Source organism: Ursus maritimus, unplaced genomic scaffold (assembly GCF_017311325.1).
Source record: "Ursus maritimus isolate PB19 unplaced genomic scaffold, ASM1731132v1 scaffold_24, whole genome shotgun sequence".
In the NCBI taxonomy this organism is placed as follows: domain Eukaryota; kingdom Metazoa; phylum Chordata; class Mammalia; order Carnivora; family Ursidae; genus Ursus; species Ursus maritimus.
Window position 1 is genome coordinate 30447509 of NW_024424897.1, and position 25796 is coordinate 30473304.

At 49.8% G+C, this 25796-nt stretch overlaps 1 protein-coding gene across 1 annotated transcript; it reads right to left on the reverse strand.

Moving 5' to 3' along the window:
• Window positions 1-3992: 3992 nt before the first annotated feature.
• On the reverse strand, window positions 3993-24473 carry CUNH17orf67 (chromosome unknown C17orf67 homolog). Its single transcript, XM_008695524.2, has 4 exons — window positions 24231-24473; window positions 22969-23069; window positions 6106-6243; window positions 3993-4421 (listed from the first exon to the last, which is right to left on the reverse strand). Exons 1-3 carry the CDS (start codon window positions 24283-24285, stop codon window positions 6127-6129), a joined length of 273 nt encoding a protein of 90 aa, XP_008693746.1. The 5' UTR covers window positions 24286-24473; the 3' UTR covers window positions 3993-4421; window positions 6106-6126.
• Between the last annotated feature and the right edge of the window lie 1323 nt (window positions 24474-25796).

A 25796-nucleotide genomic window follows, 5' to 3' on the forward strand; every position in this document is an offset into this window, starting at 1 on the left:
GGGCTGTAGGAGATTTACTGGCTACTTCCTTGGGGCTAACGCTCTCCCTCTCTCTTCAGAGATGAAGCCATCCTGGCTTTGTGGAAGCTCCTCAGACAAACTAGCTCCTTCCCCACCTCAGGACCTTTGCACTTGCTACTGCTTCTGCCTGCAGCAACAATACTCCCCACCTGCACCCTCACCTTGCCCTACCCCCACTCCATCTTTTTTATCCAGCTAATTCCTTCACAATCAATGATGGCACCCCCCCCCCAAGAAGCCTTCCCTGACGAGCCACACTAGTGCAGGAATTTAAGGATGGTTTAACATTAGGGAAATCACATTAATGTTATTACAATTAATATTTTCATTTCAATTAAAGCAAAGGAGAATTTGAATGTTAAATACCCAATTATAATTTTTTTTCAAACCAGGAACGGAAGTGAACTTCCCTAACCTGATAATAGCTTTCTACCAAAAGGGTACAGCAATCATGTATATTCCCTTTAAAGACAGAAATGAGGGACACTGGGTGGCTCAGTCAGCTAGGCATCTGCCTTCGGCTCAGGTCACGGTCCCAGGGTCCTGGGATCGAGTCCCACCTCAGGAGGTCCTTGCTCCGCAGGGAGCCTACTTCTCCCTCTGCCTGCTCTGCCTGCCACTCTCCCTGCTTGTGCTGTCTCTCTCTGACAAATAAATGGATAAAATCTTTAAAAAAAAAAAGTTTCAACTAAAAATTTCTTTAAAAAAATAAATAAAGACAGGGATGAGGAAAAAGACACATTATAATGACATCTGTTCAACTCTGTTCTAGAAGTCCTAGCTATAGCAATAAGACAGGAAAAACAAGAGGTATAAGGATTGTACAAGAAGAAATAGTATTGTCATGGACAATGCTTTTTTATACAGAGACTGTGATGAAACCTATGATGTGTGAGGGACATTTACTTCATGTCTGTTCATGGTGGCAACTGCATTAGAATAATGCTGCTGGCCTCTCTTTGCTCTCTCATTCAGCCCCAAAAGAGTCATTTCTTGAGTTTGAGAAGAAGCTAGACCTGCATAGCTCAGTACCTTCCTCTCCACTATCTTGGGGAACAAGCCCACCCCTAGGAAGTACTCATTCTCTGCTCCCGCCTCCCAGAATTTTTACAAGGGCAGGGCAGGGCCCACAGGAAACGCCTGCAGCTTTCCAGCCCTGTCTGTGACTGGATACATTTAATTATGGAATGGAGTATTAAAGAGCTTCTTGTAGCTATAGATCTAATTCATATTTTCCAAAGAACCTTATTGGTAATAAAGGTGATCATTCCTATTCTAATGACTCCTGCATCTACTTCTCAATTTGTTCTCAACTTGGAAGAGAAGTGAAGGTCATAGATAGTAATTCTCTCAACACTGTAAGCATTGGTTAGAGATATTGGAGACGTGGCTAGATACAATCAATGTATAAAAATCAATTTTATTCCTATACACACCAGAATAACCAACTAGAAAATGTAATTGTAAGAAAATTCTGGTTATAATTTTAAAAGTCCTGCACGGTATCTAGAGACAATGCTGACAAAAGATATGCACAGTCTTTGCAAAGAAAATTATAAAATTTTAATAGTGGACATTTAAAAATAGCCTAAATGGAGAGATAGACCATGAGTACAGGTAAGAAGATTGAATAACGTAAACAGAGCAACTCTAAGTGGAGAGGCAGCCCTTCTCTACTCTGAGCTTCCCAAACACTCTCCACCTTTTCCCTAAATAGAAAGCTAAAAATAAATAAATAAAGGGAGAGAGAGAGAAAGAGAGAGAGGGAGAGAGACTTTATCTTGGTTAATGAAGTAATGACAATAATCTTTTCATCTTTTTAAGCAGTAATAGCCACTTTTATGAAGTGTTCACTCAATAAAAGAATTATCACAGTAACATTTTGAAAGAAGTACTATTATTATTCCCATTTTACAGCTAAGGGAGCTGAGGCCCAGAGAGGTCAATCCACTTGCCCGAGGGCACAGAGTTAGTCCGTGGTGGAGCCAGGAGTGGAATGTAGGCAGTCTGTCTCTAAGCCCATACTCTGAACCCCTGATGTCTGCTGTTGTCAAGATGGTCCTGCCATGCTGTTGCTCTCACTCACCGGCCGTCTGAAACCCTGTTGTGAGCAGGGGGAAGGTGAGCAAGCTCCCCCTAGCTTGCTGCAAGCTCATGGCAAACTACAGTGCTCTAGCCCCTGTGTCTGTGGGCTCGGGGGCGGGGGGGGGGGGGGTTCTGCATAAGCACATCCCTGTGTCAAAGGGAGGAGGTTGAAAGCCAGGCTCTACATGACAGATGAAGAATCCCCTCTGTTCATAAGCAGAGCGTTTGCCCCTGAGACATGAACCATGTCCGGGGTTTCTAGAAGCTCAAGGAGATCCCGCCTCTGCTCAGACATAAGACCTTGGCTCCCTGTGGGTCCACTGTATTTTTAATTCTGCTCCAGTCCTTCTCTCGATGCTGACCTATCAGTCTCAGCCCCTTGCATTCTGTACCACACACACATACTCAGGCCCTACTTCTTAGCACCCTGAGCGGCAGGTGGCATGGGGCACGGAGCAGGAGCGTTCTGTCCGCTGCCGTTCCGCATGCCCTGGGCAAGCCAATGTCAGAGTCCATGAAATGGGTCTGGCACTTAATGGATGTCCCCCTACCAGGTGAGGGGTGCAATGGTGTCCCAGTAAAGACACATCCTGAGCCCTCAGGGAGCTCAGTTGAGAAAACCACTTAATCCAAGGCAGAAGGATTTCAGGTTTAGGGCAAAGGTACAGAGTGTTTGGGAGGGCCAGGGCAGTGAGGACCTTCCTAGCTTCAAATCCCAGCTGCCCCACCTGTCAGTTGTGTGAACGTGAACACATTACCTGTGGGAGGCAGAATAATGCCCACCCACCCCCACCCCTGCAAGATATACCCATCCTAATCCCTGGACCCTATAAATACATTACCTTACATGACAACGGGGAGGGAAGGCCCAGATGTAATTAAAGGTGCTAATCAACTGACCTGAAAATAGTGAGGTTGTCCTGGTTTCTCTGAAAGGGCCCAATGTCATCATGAGGGTCCTTAAGGAAGAGACACAGGAGAGACAGAATGAGATAGTGTGAGAAAGATGAAACTTGTCACTGCTGGCTTTGATGGTGGAGGAGGGGGATGAGACATGCAGGCAGCCTCGAGAAGCTGGAGAAGGTGAGGAACCGGATTCACCCTTAGATCCTCGAGAGAGCAACGCTGCCCTGCAGAGTGATATTCTGACCTCCGAATTTAAGGCAATAAATTCACGTTGTTTTAAGCCATGAAGTTTCTGGTAATTTGTTACAGCCAAGACCGAAAACAAATACACGATCAAAATTCTGTGAACTTATAAAGTGGGAATAATAACCACATCTACCCCATAAAGTAGGTGTGATGATTCAGTGAAAAGCGTAGCGTGTAAAAATCCTAGTGCAGGGTTTGGCCCTGAGACGCTCTGTGACGGCTCCCTAGACAAGCCCGCCCAGGATCCCTTGGGACAGAGAACAACACTTCCCCACCCGTAGCCCAGGCACATGGGCATCGCTCCCAATCTCTTTTTGAGGGTGCCCGATTCTCCCTAGGACCATTCAGCCACTTTCCCTTGCCCTCCCAAATTCTGCTCCTGTCAGTCTTCGACAACGCAATCTCTGATCCAGGGAGTCGTGGGCACGTGAGGGATAGAGAAGCGACAACCCACTTTCCACCAAAAAAAAAAAAAAAAAAAAAAGTACCCTTGGCTAGAAGACCAGGGTGTGCCCCTGGTGTTCAGTGAGGGCTCTATTTCCAGAGCAGGCCTTGGGCAAGTCATCTCTTTGCCGAAAAAGATGGCCTTGTGAAAACTTGCTGGGTGTTTGTCACCCATCTCTTTAGTCAAAGAACCCTACGCTTTCTGATGCTGGATCGAGTCACAAAGATAAACGGGAAGGGAAATCTCAGCTTTTCTTCTTGGAGGGAAAAGAAAGGAGACACCACAGAAAGCAGATTGAACACAACGTTTATTAGAGCAGACAAGGAGAGGGGGAAATAGATGACCAGACAGCTCCGCAGCCCCCAGTGCAGGCCTTGCAAGACTTCCCAGAGTCCTGGGGGTCCAGCCTGCCTGTAGGCTGAGCCCGAGGTGCCCGCACACCCTTCCCAGCTGAGCTTCCCCTCCCCCATCAAACCTGGAGGAAGGCCACGCGGGGAAGAGGGTTATACTTTAAGCTAGCGGCGTTAACGAGGGACGCAGGTTAGTAAAACGAAGCAGTATATATGTATATGTTTGCCGTCAATCCCCAAGGCAGCCTTCGCCAGGCCCGCAGCTCAGCACGCCTGAACCCATCCATTCGCACAGCTGAAAAACAAATTCAAGAGGGAGCCTCATCCCGTTTTGACAGTAGCCAGGTCATTGCTTCTCCAAGGGCTTGCTGGAAAAGAACAAGAAAAGAATGATCATGGGATGATCCTGTCGATAAAAAGGGGAGGGGAGGAGGGGAAGGAGGAGGAGTGGGAGGGGAGAGCCGCCAAGCGGTCAGCTCCCAGCACTTCCCCGGATGCACGAGGCAGCCCTGTGCTCCAGCCACTGACTGTTCTAATGCTCCCAACCGACCATGTGAGGGAGGAGCCCTTACTAGCCTCCTTCTGCTGATGAGGAAACAGAGAGAAGTTGGGCATTTTTGCCCGTGATCGTTTTTCACCATCTGATCGCTCTCTGAATCCACATTCCAAGTTGGTGTGCACCCCTCCGGCGGCTGCGTCCTCCTTTCCGTGTGAGTGCGAACTGCTGCTGGGAGGCCTCCGTGGGATCTGGGTTTTGCAGGAGCCAGCGGTCCCCACCCCGGGCTCACCAGCAGGGCCCATCCACCGAGAGGCAGAGGCCTTTCCCCCCCGCAGCCCCTGGAGGGTGCCACCTGCATGGGGCTCCCTCAACTCAGAAACCACCCCTCTCGCCAGGCCCACACAGGGGCACCAAGTATCTCCCTTTATGGAGGATGTCAGTCCAACCCCCGGCCTTCAAAAGCGGGATTACTGTCCCACTGCCAGCAGATGCTCCTCTCGGTTTGCTAACGCCCCTCAGAGGGACGCCACTCCCCCCCCCCCACACACACACACACAGGACCGGGCAGCGCCGGCCTGCAGGCTTTGGTGTGGGCAGAAGACTGACGGACGTCCCGACCACTGCCTGGCGGGACTTAGTGGCTTAACCACGCCCAGTTAGCTCCTCCACCACGGTGGGGGGGCGGGGGGTGTTAAACGTGCCCTCAACCGGCACCGGCACCAGGTGGGAAGAGGGTCAAATAGGCGAATTTGTGTGAGAGTGAGCACTCTGGAAATTCTAGAGTCCACCCTGGACAGAGTGTCCCTCTGTTGACTCACAGCAGCACGAAACCAACAGCAGAAGATGTAAGGTTTCTCCTGACCACAGATGATCAACGACCCAATTATAGCCTGTCCTGCTTAGTTCCTAAAAATGACGGAGGAGGACCGACATCCGCTAGGCTTGCCCTCTGAAGGGATTTGCTACTTTATCTAATAGCATCTGGAAAGGAGGAGCCAGGGAGGGAAGAAGCCAGCCGCCTGGCGTGGGGCGGGCAGGGTGCGCGGAGCCTGGGAGCGCGACAGCCCGGCTCCGGTGGCCTGAAAGAGCAAAGCCAGAGCTAGAGGGGCCGGGCACATGCCCGGGTCGGAAGACTAGGGGAAGGCAGGCACGAAGTTGCGGATCCTGGTGACAGTGGTGATGGTGATGATGGATGTCACTGGTCAAGGCCGCGGTTACCGACCCCACCCGTAAAAACCCGAATCCCCACAAGCCACACTACTCCAGCTTTGTACTCCAGAGTGAACATTTTCTGGACAGCAAATAGGGTCACATCCCTCCCCTCTTTGGGACCTCTTGGTGCGTCAGTAGGGGTCAGGCTCCCTGTGTGTCCCCAGCACCCCCTCGACCTGGCTGCCGCCTCTCCCCCCTGCATGGCTCTTGCCACCCCCTAGCCCTCAGCCCGCCGGTTAGCTGGCTCCCCTAAGCCACGGCCTTGAAGGCCTCCGAGCGCATGCACGGGCTGTCCTCCGCCAGCTCCCTAACCAGAAGGCCTGGGTGGGAGAGGAACATACCGAAGGCTGGTCCGGAGCCCCTCACACGGGATGGACCACGTTCCTGTCACAGTGGGGCTTGCAGTGAGGGTTCAGCCAGTGCTCCAGGAACTGCTCCTCGGCGCGGTGCTCCAGGCGAAGCAGATGGTGCATGTATTCCTGTCCCAGCAAACCCACACAGCAGACAGGCTTTATCCACAGGGACAGCTGAGCTGCCATCGGGCATGACAAGGCTGTGCTTCCGAGACAGGGCGCAGCCAGGCCGAGCGAGGCTGGGAGGTAGGACCAGAGGGGAGCCCGCCATGCCCGCGCCTCTGGGCAGGGACTCGCAGTCAGACAGACCCGGGCAAGGGGCAAAATGAACAACCCTAAGTGCCGAGAGGGTGTGTACCTGTGGGAACCCACACACACAGTTCATGGCGGGTATCGCGGAACCACCACTTTGAAAAACAATCGGTTATCTGCAATCCGGAAATCCCACTCCCCAATTATACCCTAAGCAGTAGCCCTCAAATGTCATCAGGCCTCAGAATCACCTGGAGGGTTTGTCAAACCACAGATGGCTGGGCCCCACCCCCAGAGTTTCTGACGCAGTCCCAGCCCGGGCGATGTGGCAGGTCACTTTGAGAGCCAGAGAAACGTATATAGGCGCTGTGTGAGAATGCTCACAGCCGCCAAACCCTTGTAGTAACAAAACACTAGCACTGGGCCAAAGAGCCGTGGAGGTATGGGTGCGTAAAGCAGGATGGATACGTAGACTGTGGTCGGGTCACACCGTGGACTATCACACCGCGGTGAAGACGAATGAGTTCCAGCTCCCTGTGTCGTCTCAACACATGAATCGCTAAATACAATATTATTTATGGCTGCATGCATTTCTGATAAAAATCATCCTTTTTATTTTATTTATTTATTTATTTTTAAAGATTTTATTTATTTATTTGACAGAGATAGAGACAGCCAGCGAGAGAGGGAACACAAGCAGGGGGAGTGGGAGAGGAAGAAGCAGGCTCATAGCGGAGGAGCCTCATGTGGGGCTCGATCCGATAACGCCGGGATCATGCCCTGAGCCAAAGGCAGACGCTTAACCGCTGTGCCACCCAGGTGCCCCAAAATCATCCTTTTTAAAAGGCAAGGGATAACGATAAGAAAGCTGAAGTTGCTCAGTTATTATCAATCAAAAGAAACTTTAAAACCAACAAAATGTGGGGCGCCTGGGTGGCTCGGATGGCTAAGCGTCTTCTGCCTTCGGCTCAAGTCATGATCCCAGGGTCCTGGGATTGGACCCCACATCGGGCTCCCTGCTCAGCGGGGAGCCTGCTTCTTCTTCTCCCTCTACTGTCTCCCTGCTTGAGCTCTCTGGCTCTCTCTGCAAATAAATAAGTATGATGTTTTAAAAAAATAATAAAATAAAAGCAACAAAATGTTACTGGGGGGGGCAAAAAACAGGCTAGCCATTCCTTGAAATGTTAAACATAGAGTGCCCGTGTGACCTGGAGGTTGTGCTCCGAGGTACATGCCCAGGAGAAACGCAACCGCGAGCCCACACAGACCATGGGCACCGATGTTCAGGGCAGCATCAGTCGTCGTAGCCAAAAAATGGAAACAGCTCGAATATCCATCAACTGATGGATGGAGAGATACAATGTGGCAGATGCATACGGTAGAATATTATTTGGCCATAGAAAGGAACAAAGGACTGACCCGTGCTCCAACGTGGACAAACCTTGAAAACATTCTGCTACGTGGAAGGAGCCAGTTGCTAAGAACATACTATAGGATTCCTTTTCCAGGCAACGGAGCCCGCCCTATAGAGTGACGTGTTCTCGATGGAAAGCAGCTCGCTGTGCGGGCCGCCCGCCCCAGAAACAATCTACTCGGGAATGCAAAGCCAGAACATAGACTGTCATCGTCTCCCTCACCCCCAAACTCGCCATGAGGCCGAGGAGAAGGACTGAGAGTCAGGTCCTGAGAGTCCCAGAGGCACCCCCTCCATCACTGCCCCGTCTATAGGTCGAGTCCTCAGAGCTCCCCACCCAGGCTACGACAGCCTCCTCACCCCTCCACCCCTCCATTAGTGCCCCCATCACTCCCCCCCACGCCACACCTGCCCCCAGCATCTCCGCTCCACCCTGACAGTGACCTATCCAAAATCTGCCCAAAAGGGGTCACAGCTGCCCTCAGGCCTTCACCAGCACCGCCCACCTGGAAGGGGGAGCAGGTGACAAGTCACTCTGCTCTCGGTGTTGTTCTGCGGCTCTGGATAATGTCACCGTAGCCAGCAGGTATTGTCTCCCTAAAAGAAAGTAGGTGGAGATGGGAATGATTTTTAACTTGAAGGTACGCTGTTGACATTGCCCTGAATGAAGTCTGGGTGTGGTAATTATGGGATGTGAACCATCGCAAAGTATAAAACAGATCCATATAAACCCAAGACAGCAAGCCAATCATCAGAGACGTGGCATCTCACTTTGGGAGAGAGTAATCATATTCAGTACTGTCTGTACAAGATTAAATGATTTTGGTGTGTATAAATATCATAAAAATCCTAAATCCCCAACTCCCTCCTATGGCTTTGGTGAAGCTTTAAAAGAGGAATGCGGTTTAGAACTTTAAGTTTTTAAGTTTCTCTGAAACCCTCTAGGAAGTCTGCATCCTGTATTAAACATAGTTTAAAAGGAAAAAAAAACATTTTTAATGATGGTGCAAACGAATGAATTCTAAAGTGTCCAAGTTCCCTGCATTTTTTTCCCCTTTCCCACAGGACCCACGCAGTTTCAATCTGTTTTGTTTATCGTCGTTGTTTTCATCTGACTTGTCAAAAGGCACTCCTTGTCCCTGGCAGGGAGCCTCTGGGGCAGCCAGGGAGGGAGCGGATGGTGAGAGGCTCCTGTGGGATCCTACTGTGGGACGATGACTCCCCAGCGGCTTGCAGGACCCGTTTGTAAGTTTTGGGCTGAATCCTACACTGTCCTGGCCCGTCTGGGGAGTGTTTGGGCAGAAGAAGAACTGGGGGAGAGACAAGAAAGCAGTGTGGGTTCTTGTAAATAAAGAACAAAGACTTTCCAGCACACAGCCTTCCTTATTCTACTGTTCCAGGCAAGCAGCTCCCTGAAGGAAGCCCACATGGCCGTCTTCTTGCCCGCCTGTGTGCCAGACAGTACACGGTGGAGAGGCGTAGAGGTCCGGGTGCGAGCCCGGGTCGGGGTCTCTTTAAATCCAGACCCTGCCAATAGAACTTCACCTCTCCGGCTTCCCTGTGTCTGCCTGCAAGACAGCGATGGCTCAGGCACTTATTCCACTGGGTTATCAGGATTAAATGAAACAATACGAATTCTGTGCCACACCTTTAGTCTCCACCTACCCGGCTAAATCCATTCCTCTCCTCCTTCGCTTGGCCCTGGGCAATGAGAAGCTGGCTTAGAAGTGCAGCCCAGACTCCCTTGACCTAGGGCTTCCAGATGGGTCTGACGTAGAGGCACCAGCAGGGGTTTCGGGAGGGGAGAGGGAGGCTTCCGGAGGAGTCCCAAAGGGTCAGCAGGCTGCATCCTCTCCTAAGGGCCACAGCTCCTCAGGGGTTGTCCTCTCCTGTTCCGGGAGCCTGCCTTTCCCCTTCATGCCCAGAGGCTGTTTGTCCCAGATCCTTTGTCATCTCTTGCTGGTCGACCCTGAATCCTGCCTCGCCTTTGCAAGAACTCTCTCCTTTAAGCTCTGCTCAATTCCTTGGGGTTACTATTAGATAAGAAAGATCTGAGCTGTCTTGAGTTTGTGGGTGGAGCCTCTCTCCCAAGAACTGAGCCAGAGGAAGCTGCCAATAATGCTTGTGGAAGGAAAGACAAAAGCAGTGGTCCTCAAAGTGGGCTCTGTGCTCCCCCTGGGGCTCCACAAGGTCAAAATTCATTTCAGAATCATCCTAAGACATTATTTGCCTTTTCACTGTGTGCCTTGGTGGACAAAACTGGTGCCTTAACCAGAGTCAAGGCAGTGACAACGACTATCACTGTCCTTGTATTTTTTTTAAGATTTTATTTATTCATTTGACACAGAGAGAGAGCACAAGCAGGGAAGCGGCAGAGGGAGAGGAAGAAACAGGCTCCCCGCTGAGCAGGGAGCCGGATGCGGGGCTCGATCCCCAGACCTGGGATCATGACCTGAGCTGAAGGCAGATGCTTCACTGTCTGAGCCACCCAGGCGCCCCTGTCCTTGTATCTTTCTCCATCATACATTCACAGTGCAAATACATAAATAAATATACAACATTTCGAAAATGCCCATTTCACTGAAGAACACCCTGTGAAGCAGAGGAAAGTGAGCCGATGGGAAGCCTGCAGGCAGCATCTCCGCTGCATGACCAGGTACAGTGGTCTTCCCTAAGAAGAGTCCTCGAGTGATTGTTGGCGTCAAGGACAGCACAGCTATGTGTCGCAGGCATCTTTTCAAAAATAAATGAAGTGAGCCTGTCACTTCAAGGAAAACAACGGACAGTACCAGCTCCTGAACAAGAAACCTCAAGCTTTTGAAGGGAAATTAGAATTTTGGAAAACTTGTATTTATTCCCATGAGCCTGACAGCTTCCCAATACTTACAGACTTTTCGGATGAGATCAGTGGGGAGATTAACCAATGTCGCCACTGGTATACAGCATGTGTATGTCTCTTTTTTTTAAAAAAGATTTTATTTATTCATTTGAGAGAGAGCGTAGACGTGAGAGAGAGTAAGAGCAGCAGGCAGAGGGAGAGGGAGAAGCAGACTCCTGCTGAGCAGGGAGACCACCTCGGGGACTGATCCCAGGACCCTGAAATCATGACCTGAGCCGAAGGCAGACATTTAAGTGACTGAGCCACCCAGGCGCCCCGCGTTTGCATGCCTCTTATAATTACATGCTCATTTGCATCTTTACTCATTTAATCCCTGTCCCACTCAGCCAAACCTCCAAACCCGCTTTTCAATGGCAGTGACCAAGGTATACCTCGTATATGGATTAGCGCCTGGCACAGAGTAGGACTTCAATAAAAATCACTGGAGAAAGGTACAAACAAGTGAATGAATAGATGAAATGACTGTTCCTCTTCTGTAATCCTTCTAAATCCCCCTTGGAAGTTTCTTCGACCTCTGTGTCAATCTGCTCATTATAATGGCCCAGGCCAGACGTACGTGAAAGCATCAAGGAGTAACATGTATTTCACACTCCTGAACAGCAGCTGAAATCAGCGTTGAAGGAAAACAACCAAAACAGACACACACATAGAGAGAAAAAGAAACGAGCCCTGGTTTCCATGACATTTCCCTATTTATTTAAAATGTTAGGAAAACGGATATGCCACGAAGGCCTAGAAGCAATCATTAGTCAAAGATGAAAAGGCCAACTGCAAATCTGTTGAAAACCACAAATTCAACAATTGCATTGGCTGAGTTAGAAATGACCCAGCATTAATGATAAACTCAAATGTTCCTGGATCAAGAAAGAAGGGATAGATGGAAAATAAGTTTTAATTTTTTTTTTTTAGATTCCTTTCTTTTAAGGGGGAAAAAATTAAAACAAAACAAAAACCAATATCTGCATTCCATGTCCCATCCCAGCTGTAATGATTTAAGTAAATAATCTCTCAGTAATTAGAGAGGAAATTGGAAGTGGTCCTTTGTGATGGCATTGGTGTGATAATGAAATTAAATACCCGCTGGACCCTGATCTAAGCTGAGAATCATAGAGTGGACAATTAATCTATCAAGGCAGGAACTTTTTCCAAGAAGGCAAAATCATTCCTCTGACATTTGCATGAAATTAAAAGTCCGTCAACATGTGAATTAATTCTTTTGCTCATTAGTGCAAGCAAGGTAATCCTCTAGGCAGGAAGGTGGCTGGGAACTTAACTACACGGGGACGCCGGAAGGCTTAGCCCTGAACGAAGGTAGATCCGTGATGTGTGCAATTTACATCACGGTCACTCCAAACTGGCCTTTGAGATCATGGGGAACAAAAGGGTAGTAGAGTTACTACATATATTTGTCAAGGGGCTAAACATGAAAGCATATTTTAGGAAGACTACTTACAATAAAGCTAATATGATTTATATTTGCCCAACAAGAACATTCCTTAAAGGAACACAGACCAAAATGGAAAGCATATTCCCAGGGCACATGAGCACTTACAAACACATTCACAAAAGACATAATTTTAGCTGCGATGTCATCTTTCTAAAGAATTTCCATGGCTCACCCCAGCCATTGGCAGATAAATTCTTCCCTAAATTCTGGGATGATTAGGAGAAATTTAATGAATTTAAGGGAGGCCATAGAAAAGATTTCTTTGAAATAACCTCCCGGTTATAGGGTAGAATTATGTCCTACAAAATTTCTCCCCTGCAGAGAAGCGGGAAAAAAAAAAAAGTAATGGAAATACACATAATGAGCGTCTAGTAAATGTCAAATACTGTGCTTGATGTTGGGGACCCAGAAGTCCAACAAAAAGTCCATCTGCTCCAGCCGTTTAGAACAGTCTGGTAGGAGAGACACATTTTTTTAAAAAGTCAGAAATAGCTATCTTGGGGTGCCTGGGTGGCTCAGTCAGTTAAGCGTCTGCCTTTGGCTTGAGTTGTGATCCCAAGGTCCAGGAATCGAGCCCCCCATCAGGCTCTCTGCTCAGCAGGGAGTCTGCTTCTCCTTCACCCTCTGCACCTGTCCCTGCTTGTGCACTCTCTCTCTCTGTCAAATAAATAAATAAAAATCTTGAAAGAAAGAAAGAAAGAAAGAGAGGAAAGGAGGGAGAGAGAGGGAGGGGGGGAGGGAGGGAGGAAGGAAGGAAGGAAGGAAGGAAGGAAGGAAGGAAGGAAGGAAGGAAGAGCTATCTTGTGTTATGCCAGAGCAATGCTCTAATTCATGGTGGGGAGGCTAGGGGCATCAGGGAGGCCTCCCGAAAAAGACATCATTTACAGTGAATCTCTATGAATAAGAGTTAACCAGGTGGACAAGAGCAGAAGAAGGCAAGTGCTATCGGAGAGCTTCGAATTCAAACAGCATTACTGCAGGCACCTGCTTCTCCTCATTGGTTTCTAATGCCAATGAATGGCACCAAGGTATGCATACAGACCCCTGCAATCTGGGCTTCAGACCCAGCCACCTGTGGCCGCCTCTTACCACTCTCCTGTGTTGTTTTTGGAAGATGTATACATACGTGTCTTAAAACTAGAAAACTGAGTGTACTGGATTGAATGGATTCCTCCCAAAATTTATGTTCACCCGGAACGTGCACATGTGAATTTCTTTGCAAATAAAGTCTTAACTAAGCTATTTCTTAGGAAATAGGGTCTTAACTAAGCTAAAATGAGGTCATATTGGATTAAGGTGGGCCCTCAATCCAGCTACCGGTGTCCTCATGAAATGAGTGCAATTTGGGAGCAGGGATGCAGAGCACATGAGGCCGTGTGGTGATGGACACAGAGACCCGCCAAAACACACCAAAGACTACAGCAACCATCAGAAGCTGGGAGAGAAAACCAGAACAGGTTCTCCCTCAGAGCCCCCCAGAAGGACCAAGCCTGCCACCATTTTATTTTGAACTTCTGGTCTCTACATCTAGACTAGAGGACCAATGAGAGGAGGAATCAATGTCTGCTGTCAGAAGTCACCCCACGGGGGGCACTTGCTGTGGCAGCCAGAGGAAATGAATCCACTGAGGAATACCAAAAAGGGTATAAAGAGGAAAGTAAAAAATTTGCCCCAAATCTCATCACCGAGAGAATAGTGTCACTATCGTTTAGCAACGTGTCTCCATACATACGTATGGAAAGGAGAGTACATAGGTGAGGTTATCTTTTAAAACTTTGTTTCTTTCCGTGTTGGAAGTCCTGGTGAGAGTGCAGGGACCCGGGGATTCTATGCTGCTCGAGGTGGTGGGGTTGGTGCCGTTGATCAGGTAATTTGGCCGGATTTCGTTCAGTTCAAAGTGCAGAAACCCTCTGTCTCAGCAATTCCGTTTGTTACCATTGAACTCAGCCAAACACGCGTGGACAAAGATCTTCCCCACACCCTGGAAATAACTAAAAATGTCCATCATTCTGGGAAGGGCTAAGTAAGTGAAGTTGAAATATGTCGTAGCCCATTTGGGCCACTTTAACAAAACACGGCAGACTGGGTCGCTTATAAAAAAACAGCAATTTTTTCTCACCGTTTGGAGGCTGGAAGTCCGCGGTTAGGAGCCCAGCGTGGCCAGGTGAGAGCCCCCTTTCGGGTCACGGACTTCTGGCTGTCGCTTCACTTGGCAGAGAGGACTGGGGAGCTCTCTGGAGGCTAATCACACTGGGGGTTAGGAGGTCGACATATGAATTGGGGGGGGGGGACACACAAACATTCAAGACCCAGCATGATACATTTAGACTATGCTTCAATTAAAAACGAGCCAGAACAAGACATATGGTGGAATGGAAAAAAAAAAAAAAGCAATCTGCAGAACAAACCCAACCCCGCTAACCACACAGCCTTGCTTCAGCAGGGAAGGGATAGGTAAGCCTGATGCATTCGGAGCACAGTGAGGAGGCCAGAGTGCAGAGGGGAGGCCGAGGTGGGGGTGGGGGGCGGTGTTGACAGGCCTCTAGGGCCCAGTAGGCCGCTGTAGGACTATGGATTCTATTGGGCATAAGGCAGGAAGTCATTGGAAGGTTTTGAGCCAGGGAGGGACAAAATCTGTTTTACATTTTTAACATCTGACTCTGGGGGCCGTATTGAGAACAGACACAGAAGGATCCGGAGAGGAGGCAGGGAGGCGGGTAACGGAGGAGGCGGTCTCCTCTAGGGTCTCCGATGGTGGCAGTGGAGGGCGAGCAGTGGTCAGAGTCTGGATCTGGGGCGCACGAAACTGGGAGGAGATGGCACCCTTTACCCCGATGTGGAAGGTGAGAGCAGGAGCTGGTGTCAGACCCAGCTTGGGGCTGTTGCGTCTGACTGTCTGGGAAATGGTGCCAGGTGAGCAGACAGTCATGTAAAAGAGTCCGGAGCTCCCGGGACAGGGAGTGCGCAGCCGTCACCACAGACATGATCTTTACACTCACAGGACTGGACAAGATGGGAAAGCAGGCCCTGGGACTCTCTGACATTTCAAGGACTAAGGATCCTGCAAAGCAGACGAAACAGCAGAAACTGCCAAGCAGGAAGAAAAGTGGGGGGCGAGGCGTCCCGGAAGACTGGAATCCAAATGAGCAGAGTGCCCAGAAGGACACCCAGAAGGCGGAGAGATCAGTTGTGTCATTCAAAACAAACACGGGCTGGCTCCGAGCCCTGGGGCGCCGGGAACAGAGGCTAAGAGCCCCCCTCGCAGTCAGCTCTGCAGGACTGAACTTCGTTTTCTCAGACCGAAGCATGCCTGGGGCCTCTGGGCCCTGGCGGAGGTGCGAGGAGGAGCCTGAGGCTCCAAGAAGCCCACCAGCCAGGGCTGGGGACCACCTTTTGAGTAGCAAGAGTTTAGACCCAAACCCTGAAAATCAACATAGGCACAATCATGGCTAAGGAAATATTCAGGGAAATCTCAAGAATATTTTTTCCACTTTCTTCCCTCTAAACATAAACCCGGTCCTTCTTTCCACGCATCAGTTTCTCCCCAGGCAGATTTTTTTTTTCCTCCCTGAGGATCTTGAGGCTTTGTGACACCAGAGTTCCTCTAACACAGTGTCTTTGTGAACTGTCCTTGGGGTCCTAATGTTGACCCCAAAGTGATTCGGCTGACACCTAATCCAGATGGGCCGTCCCCCCTCCACCAGCGAACCCCAGCCTTCTGGGGGTGCCCGTTGCATTCCTATGAGGTCCAGAACGCACTCCCCCAAATCCTTAAACATTTGGGGGCCACATTTCTCCTGAGTCAGTCTCGTGGCCTGTTTCGCCACCACTGTGGCTTCCAGATTTGAGAGATGACCGTCCTCTTTTGTCAACCACACAGCACACCGCCCACTACCTGCCACTCCCCACAAAGAACCACTAACACAACATTGCCGTGTTAGCGGACTTCTCCTAAGGTCTGGGGGCTGCAAAGGCTAATGACAGCACAGAGCACAAACCAGCTGAAATTTCACACCAGGCGCTGCTGTCCATAAAAGTGTCCACTATTTGCTATTTCTCGGGGAGGAATTTTTTTCTGAGGCCCCAACTCACCTGCTTCTCTCTCTCTTCTACCCCTCTTCCCATTCCCCCACCCCTTCCTGCCCAGCTGTCTCCCTACGGTCAACATGCCTCCTGTTTTCTTCCCCGGAGCCATGTCTCCTCTTGGTCTCTGTCCCCACCCACCCCCGGCGTTCTACCTGCTCTGTCAAGGATGCCAGCGTGATGCTTGCTTACACTCCTCTGGGGCGGAAACCAGCCCTCCCCGCAACGCAGGGCCACACCTGTCCAAGAACCGGTGTCCTTCCCGCCACATGGTCAGGAAAGAACAGTCCTTGCAGTGAATCAGCAGAATTCACGCGGTCAGAACAATCCAGCCCCTTGGATGTGCGGGCACAGCCGGTCTGAACCTGTCTCCAAAAAGCCGGTAAGTCCGCCGAAGCCAACGTCCGCCAATATTCAAGCCGCACGTCAAGATCATGGCTTAGTAAATACTCATGTAGAGGGGCTGCTGCAAATCGTCAGACCCATTTGCATTTGGAATTCTTATACTTCCCCAAAGCTCCATTTGTTCACCCCCATCACTGGCCTCTCCTCTCTCTGAACAGGTTTTCTTTTGCACAGCCCCTCAGACAGGAGAAGCGAGGTAAAATAACCCAGCCGGGCATCTCAGGGATTTCCACTCGGGGTGAGCGCGAGTCCCAAGGCTCAGCTCCCGAGGGTGCACGCGTTCCCCAGAGATCACTCCCTCTGTTCGTTTGTCCCGTCCGCCTGTCTCCTGGGTCCCATGGCAAAGGGGAGCGATAACGTGTCCAAAAGCGTCATTTCCCGTTACCCACGTGTAGTGCGGCCGAGCGCGGCTTTGAAGGGGCGTGTCCCAGCCTCCGGCTCCTGTCCACCGGCCCCAGCCTCCTGCTCCCCCGCCAAAACCCCTGGTGGCTCCCCCTGAGCGCAGAACGAAAGTCACCTCTGCTGTGACAGCCGCGGCCTTCCAGCCTGGCCCCACAGGACCTTCCGTTGCCATCGCCTGTCCTTTCATATATTCCAGGGACTCGAGTCAAGGTCAAAAGTGGAGGAGAGAGAATTGGAATCCAGACCTTCTGAAAAATTATTCTGCAAGGTCTTCTCCAAAACATACATGCACACACCCTCACATGTACACAGACACACACAGTCATACACAAACCCTACACACACCCTCACATATACACACACACACCCTCACATACACAACACACACCCTCACACACAATATACACCCTCACATACACAACACACACCCTCACATACACACACTGTTACATACACAACACACACCCTCACATATATAACACACACCCTCGCATACACAACACACACCCTCACACACAATATACACCCTCACATACACAACACACACCCTCACATACACAACACACACCCTCACATACACAACACACACCCTCACATACACAACACACACCCTCACATACACAACACACACCCTCACACACACAACACACACCCTCACATACACAACACACACCCTCACATACACACACTGTTACATACACAACACACACCCTCACATATACAACACACACCCTCGCATACACAACACACACCCTCACACACACAACATACATCCTCACATACACACACACCCTCACATACACACACCGTTACATACACAACACACACCCTCACATATACAACACACACCCTCGCATACACAACACACACCCTCACACACACAACATACATCCTCACATACACACACACCCTCACATACACACACCGTTACATACACAACACACACCCTCACATATACAACACACACCCTCACACACACAACATACATCCTCACATACACACACACACCCTCACATACACACACACCCTCACATACACACACCGTTACATACACAACACACACCCTCACATACACACACACCCTCACATACACAACACACACCCTCACACACACAACATACATCCTCACATACACAACACACACCCTCACATACACACACCGTTACATACACAACACACACCCTCACACACACAACATACACCCTCACATACACACACACACCCTCACATACACACACACCCTCACATACACACACCGTTACATACACAACACACACCCTCACATATACAACACACACCCTCGCATACACAACACACACCCTCACATACACACACACCCTCACATACATACACACCCTCACATACACACACTGTTACATACATAACACACACCCTCACATACACAACACACACCCTCGCATACACAACACACACCCTCACACACACAACATACATCCTCACATACACACACACCCTCACATACACAACATACACCCTCACACAGACACACCCTCACATATACAACACACACATACACACACACCCTCACATACACACACCGTTACATACACAACACACACCCTCACACACACAACATACACCCTCACATACACACACACACTCACATACACAACACACATCCTCACACAGACACACCCTCACATATACAACACACACACATACACACACACCCTCACATACACAACACACCCTCACATACACACACACACCCTCACATACACACACACACACACCCTCACACACAACATGCATGGTATGCGTGCACTGAACACACAGGACAGTGTGCCCACTCCGCCCTTTGCCCTAGCAGATGGTTTGCACAGAGAAACAAGGAGGGTAGCAGGTGATCTTGGCAAAAGGTCAAGAGCAGGGAAGTGTGTTCCCCACAGATCAAAGGGACTTAACCCCCTGGTCGCTGTGCTGTAGGCTGCAAGCCTGTGTGGCAGTTCCACCCACCGCCCTGACCTGCCTGCGGCCAGAGGTCCCACCTTGTGGCCGACTCATGACCAGACAGACGTGGGGTCACCGTGTCCAACCCTCACTGCAACAGTGACATAGGACCAGGATCATCGTGAGTGATGTCAGCCGCTCGCCTAAAATGAGTAAATGGCTTCTTTCACATGACAGGTGACTGGTATTTTGCCCTCAGCGAATCCTTAAGAAGGAAAAGTCAACAATGAGACCCCAGGTGGGGGAAGAGGTCAAATGTAAGTGCAGGACGTTGGATCCCCGTGGCAGCAGGGCCCTAGGAGGGGAGGAGCCTCTGGTGCTCTAGAGAAACCCTCCAGGGGCCTCTAAGCAAACCCGCCTGGCTCCTCGCCTGGGGCCGTGTCCTGCTGCCCAAGGCTTTTCCTCGAGCTGCAGCCTGGCTACCAGGAAACCTGGGTCGCCCCCCGAAGTTCTATCCAGAGCCCTAAAATACAAGACCTGGAACAGACCTCTTCGCCAGATTCTCTGCAAATTCTCTGCACTTGACAGAGAAAACTGAGCTCCAGAGTAAGGAAATGGACTCAGCCTGAGCCCAAAGCCCAAAGTCCAGAGTCCATGCCTAGTTAGAGGCAGAATGCGGAAGAAAATCACCGTGGGCTGACGAATCTTCCCCACCTCGCCTCCACCCCTTGCTTGGCCTGAAAACTCCTCATCCAAGCCTCAGTCGGGTGGCCACCTCCTCTGGGAAGCCTTCCTACCGCCTCCCTCCTTCCAGTTAGAGCTAGAGACCCTCTCCCCTCAACCTCATAGAGAACCGGAATCCAGGTGGAACACTGACTCTTCATGTGTCCAGACCGTGGACATGAGCGCCCGGAACAGAGGAAGAATATCTGGTTCATTTTCCGAACCCGGTACCCGGCCCTTGGTAAGGCCCAGCCAATGGAAAGTACAATGAAGTGCACATCTGGGTCATCAAGGAGCAATCTGCCTCTACCACGTGACCTTCTCACGCTTTCTGTCTGAACTGAATCCAAACTGGGATCATTTACTCTCCACACCACTCAGTTCAACCTTTAACTCTTTCCTAAATGTTTCGTGCTCTTAGCTTTCATGGTCACGACTGGACCACGGGAGCTGGTATGACACACGGCAGGTCTCTCCCAGAAGGCCTGGCATAGTGGTTCTCAGTTTCGGCTACACGATGTTACCACCTGGAGAGCTGTGACACCCACTCAATGCCCCAGGCCACCCCCCAGGGAGCGGGACCCTGGCTTCAGATTTTTAACTTCCCCAGTTGGTTCCAGGACGCAGCCAAGGTTAAGAAACACATTCCTAGAAAAACGTGATACCAGAAATTGCTTGTTGAATCAGCTGGTTCTGAGTGTGGGTTGAACAGAATACAGCAGTGAATGATCGTGCAAAAGACACGCAGAATAAAAGAGAAAGAGGTTGCTTAGCATTGTGTAGCCAGGGTTTCTCACCCTTAGCACTGTGGATATTTCAGGCAAGATCATTCTTTGTTCTGGGAGCTGCCCTGTGCTTTGAAAGATGTCTAGCAGCATTCCTGGCCTTAACCCATCAGACGCCAATAGCAAACCCTCCCTCCACCCACCCCCACGGTTGTGACAATCAAAATGTCTCCAGACACTGCCAGATGTCCCCGGAGAGGGGGGAGAAAAATCACCCCTGGATGAGAACTACTGAGGTGGGCTGGCCACCAAATAATTTATTGTATCTTTATTTCCCATTTCCACTGTAGGTCATGTGAGCCCTTTTCCAAATCTGGCTGAGTGGCAGACGGTTCTGGACACTGGGTCAGTGTCTCGGTGAGGGACATACAGGGCTGGGCTGGACACAGGATGGATGGGAAATGGTTGGTGGGGTCAGTGGGGAGTCCTGAGCAAGAGAGAATCACACAGAAACTAGATAAGGTAGGTTCAAGGCAGTCAAGAGAAGTCATTGGTGACCGGCCTATAATGGATGATCAAAAACAGAACAAAACCAAAAAAGCCAGACATTCCATAAAATCGCAAAGTTGGAAGCAAGCCGAAGGTGGTCACAGGTGAAGGCCAGTGGTGACCAGAGGCCAGGAGGAGGGAAATGGTCAGAGAAGGGGCTCTCGGAAGTTCTGGGCTGGGAAGGACCACGCCAAGCAGTGTTTGGGGACGGAAGTCTAGAATGGCGTGGAGGCTGACACAGGAGGGGCGCCAGAAGCAGGAAGCTGATGTGCAATGGTTCGACTCCCACCTGCTACCACAGTCCAAACTCACCTGTTGCCCCATGCCTAAGGTGCCTTCAGCCCCTGTGAAGCCTGCCGTTTGCCAGCCAGAGCTCAGAGGAGCCAAGGGCAGATGCCGGCAGAGACGATGCCCGGTGGCCAACTCCACCGCAGGTTAGAGCCTGGCTCCTAGGCCCTGGAGGGGAGCAGCTTCTTAGCTTCCCCCAGCCCCCTAGGGCCCCTGAGGGATAACCTCTGGTACGGCGCCTCCAGACATCATGCCAAAAGCTAAGGAGCCAGTTAGAACCCCCAGGGACCCTGCCAGGCATCCTGCTCCCCACACTCTCTCAGTTTCCCCAGTATCACCCCACATTCCTTCTCAGCCCCTTCGAGTTCCTCCTCTTCTGCTCACCTCTGAGCGTTGGCGTCCCCAGACTTCAATCCTGGGCCTCTTCTCTTCTAACCACTTCTCCGACTGTCTGTCTAAAGCTCCGGTCTGCACTCCCCCATTTGAAAACTCCCATTGTGTTCCACCGAACACAAGGTAAAGTTCAAAGTACTCCAACCCTTCCTGATCTTGCACCTGTTCCCTCCCAGTCCCTGTCCACCCTGCACCTAGATAGCCCAAGCCACACCCGACTTCAAGAAAGAAGGGAAGGAAGGAAGGAAGGAAGGAAGGAAGGAAGGAAGGAAGGAAGGAAGAAGAAAAAAAGTAAAGAAAGAAAGACCATGTCCACTCTTGACAGCCTGAAGTCCCTGATTCATTTCTAAGCCACTCTGTGTAACAGCCATTCACTGAGTTCTCTGTCTGCTACCAACTCTGAGCAGAATTTCGGGCAACTACTGCCTACAGTCTGCACCTTGCCTGGTACTTAATACTCAAAGGAGTAGCTACTGTTTGCTGAGCATTATTATAAGTGTCTTAGTAGGTCTTATAAGTGTCTTAGTCTTTATTTTATCCTTACAAAGTAGTTATTTTATGCTATTATTTACAATAATAATATTGTAGGAATGTAAGTAATATGTGTTGTTACCCCCACTTTACGGACGAGAGTACAGAGATACAGGAACATGAGGAGAGGCGCCCAAGTCTACGCGGGGGGAAGATGGGGAGCACCCCCCACGCAGCCTGACCCTGGGCCAGCGCTCCCCTGTAATGTGCAACACTGAATCTTTTTTTTTTTTTCTTTTTAATACTGCATCTGAACAAGAGACTTTTAAATGAACGAATCCTGGTAAAAATCCCAGGAGTGTAGGTGCTCCTGCCACAGGATAGGGAGACAAGCCAGGCCGGGGCCAGCAGGGTCTGAGAGCTCCCACCAAGGTCACAAAATGACGGCAGGCACGGTGTCCTGGTTCAGAAAGACAAGGCAGGTGGGCGCCACAAACCCACAGGGCAGGTCTGAGGCTGCAGACCAAAATCAGAGGCGCGAGGCGGGGGGAGAAGCCCGCAGGCAGCAGGGCAGGGAGTCTGCCCAGCCCCACCGAGCACGGTCGTCGGCTGAGGACACCGGTCCCGCGTGCTCGACGCCGGGGGTGAAGCGGGGAGGATGCAGCTGGCACCAGCAACCAGACACAGCTCGCTAGCACCCCAATCAGGGTGGCAGCCCGCGGCCCGCGGCAGATTCTGGGAGCCCGCCCGTCAACCCCACTGTACGCATGTAAATACCGTGCACAGAGCAGGCGAGCGGCGCTGGCCCCAGCCCCCCCGCCTGGTTTCAGAATGCAGGAGCCTGGAAAGGACAGCACCTGCCCTTCAGGTCGCCAAGGCCGGCATTCACCCGCATGGGCTCGTCAGGGAAGCCAGCTTTGCTGGGCCTGTCCTGGCGCCGGGACCTGAGGAGCTGCTTGGCCTGCTTTTCCGTCAGAATTGGGGAGGACCCTGCAAAAGTCAGGAAGGGGCCTGAGGGGGTCTCTGCCATCAGCGCATGCTCTGGCTCGCAGTCCGAGACCAAGGATTTGCAAGTTCAATTTCGGCCACACACAGAAGTTCTTTCACAGGGACCTGTCCCAAAGGACGCAGCATTCCAGAGGGCTCCGGCAAGAGCTCTGAATTGTTTCTAACACGGGAAACCCGGAGCAACGGCACCTTGAACAGACTTACCTATAGCAACGGTGCATTTCTTTAAAAGTGGGAACTAGTTGAATGAATATGGGGTTTTTCTTTTTCTTTCTTTTTTAAATCATCTGTGTACCCAACGTGGGGCTCGAACTCATGACTCCAAGACCCAGAGTTGCACGCTCCACCAACTAAGCCAGCCAGGTGCCCCTGGATAAGTTTTTTGAAACATATGTCCTCAGTCCTCCGGTCAATGTGCTTCTTGTCCCTTAGGTTTGCTTTGATTTTTTTTTTCTTTAAATACCCAAAACACTAAATCAACTAAAAGTTGTTGGAAGATTCTCCGTGAGAACAAGGTTGTGTTAGATTTCATGATCACACTTGATCCCTCGAAGAAAATATTATGATAATAAAATCATATTGTTTTAATAATCACGATAAATGCCAAATGATATCATCATGTAAAAGTCTATCAAGTCTTGATGGCCTCATATGAACTCTGAATGATGGTATAGTTGGGGTGCCCAGGTGGCTCAGTCGGTCAAGCTTCTGCCTTCAGCTCAGGTCATGATGTCAGGGTCCTGGGATCGAGTCCTGCATCAGGCTCCCTGCTGAGACTCCCTGCTTCTCCTTCTACCCCCCACCCTGCTCGTGCTTTCTGTCTGGCTCTCTTCGTCCCTCTCTCAAATAAATAAATAAATAAATAAATAAATAAATAAATAAAATCTTTTAAAAAAATAAAAGATGGTATAGTTAAAGATTTATCAGCATTTCTGAGAATTAATATTCAAATACATTTAAAGATTAAAAAAATAATTTATCTCTAATGATAGCAATTCTGGGAGCCTGCTCTTGGTGGGGCGAGCATTGAATTATCATATATTGCATATTCTTTGACATGAAAAAATGTTTTTAAATATAAAACAGACATTCCAGTTTATCATGTCAGCAGAGAAATAGGCCGTTTTCAGAGTGAATGCTCACCTGTGAAGCGAGTCAGTAGGGTAAGGGAGAGAACGAGCACGAATAGCTTCTGCATCCTGCCTCGGTTCCTGTCTCAGCCTCTTGCAGAATGATTGCCCCCCGAGGGGGCCAGCCTACTTGCAGGAAACCACGTCCGGCCCCAGGCTTGTTTACGCTGTGACTAACCACACTTACGGTATGATGCTAAGTGCATGTGACTCTGAGTTTTTAGTATGACCACTGAACTATTTTCCTCTGAATCCCTGTCAATTTTCATCTGGAGCAAAGCAATTACCGCTCTGTGATGTGACTTTCAGAGTGTGAATCTGAGAAAGCAGCACTGACATTCGCTTCACTGACGCAGACACGGCTACGTCACACGGGAGTTTGTGTCTGTAGCTTCGGAGGATGTTCCTACTGCTTACAGCTCTTTCGTTGACCATCTCTTACATTTGCCCATCCTACGGCATTTCTCCAAAGCCCGTTCACCAATTCGATTCGACCTTCCCGAGAGTTTCAGAGGAGGCAGGGGAGTTGGCAAGGGGCATAGTAAAGGGGAACATGTTTTTTTTCAGCTGTGGTGCCAGAAAGACCAGGGTAGGTGTCCTGGCTTCACCGCTTTCTACCAACGTAACCTTCGGTAAATCCTTACCCTTCCTGAAACTCGGTTTCCTCCCTATCTGGTGGGTGTGATTAAAGATGAGGGAAGTGGCAGCAAGCACCATCTCCGTTGGAAGAGTAAATACGTGAGGTTCAGAGAGACGGAACCATGGTCAAGGTCACACATTATGGATGCTGACGTCCAGCCAAACTCTTCAGTCTTTAAAGGCCACTGCTCTTCCCGTTATGCCCAAAAGGGCCTCCCGCAATATGCTGTCAGTAAGGGGGGTAAGCAGCCCCCACTCCAGACTTAAGGTTATTTTTGTAAAGACAATAAAATTCCGCAAGCCGATGTCCTTTTAAGTTCAAGACATCTGTAAATATTACATAAAGAAGTGATTAAATATATTCTAAAAATATGTGGCATTTATGGGGATAAAATCCCCAATTCAGAGAACTGATCAGCTGTTTCTGCGGTCGCTCGGCCAGCTCGATGGAAAACAATGCCCTCTCTGTAGCTGCCCCAATTCATGCTAATGTTGCGTAACTGATATTGAACCTAAGCGCTCTGCCCACTCTGTTGGTATAAAGACAGCTTGAACAGATTATAAACAAGGGGGGAAATCGTGCATTGTCAGCAAAGTCGCTCAGAGTTAGATCTGTCACTGTTAACCACCCTTCTGTTTTTATATAGTTTTCAATAACTGAAGAATTTCAGGAGCATTGTTTTAGAAATAGATATTTGTCATATTAAACGTTTTGGGGTTTTTTATGTGCATTGTCAAATTTTTCGTTGCTTTTGCTCTTTGTGGTTGGAATCAAACACTAACTGTATTGTTTTGTTATATCAAATAAATACCTTCTGGGGACCAGAAAAAGAAAACGTATACCTAGCTAGAAATTTCTAATGCGTCCAATGTAAATTTGCTAGAAACGTATTTTTTAAATTCAGTAACTTTCGTCCCTATCAGCAGTGTTCAAAAAAAC

Bases quoted from the DNA above. Each gene is read 5' to 3' on its own strand.
- CUNH17orf67 (XM_008695524.2), bottom strand. From the start codon at position 24,285: ATGCAGAAGCTATTCGTGCTCGTTCTCTCCCTTACCCTACTGACTCGC. The intron at 23,070-24,230 runs GTGAGCATTCAC...TGACTTTTGCAG, and splicing joins CCTACTGACTCGCTTCACAG to GGTCCTCCCCAATTCTGACG. The intron at 6,244-22,968 runs GTGAATGCCGGC...TTGCTGGGACAG, and splicing joins TCCCTGACGAGCCCATGCGG to GAATACATGCACCATCTGCT.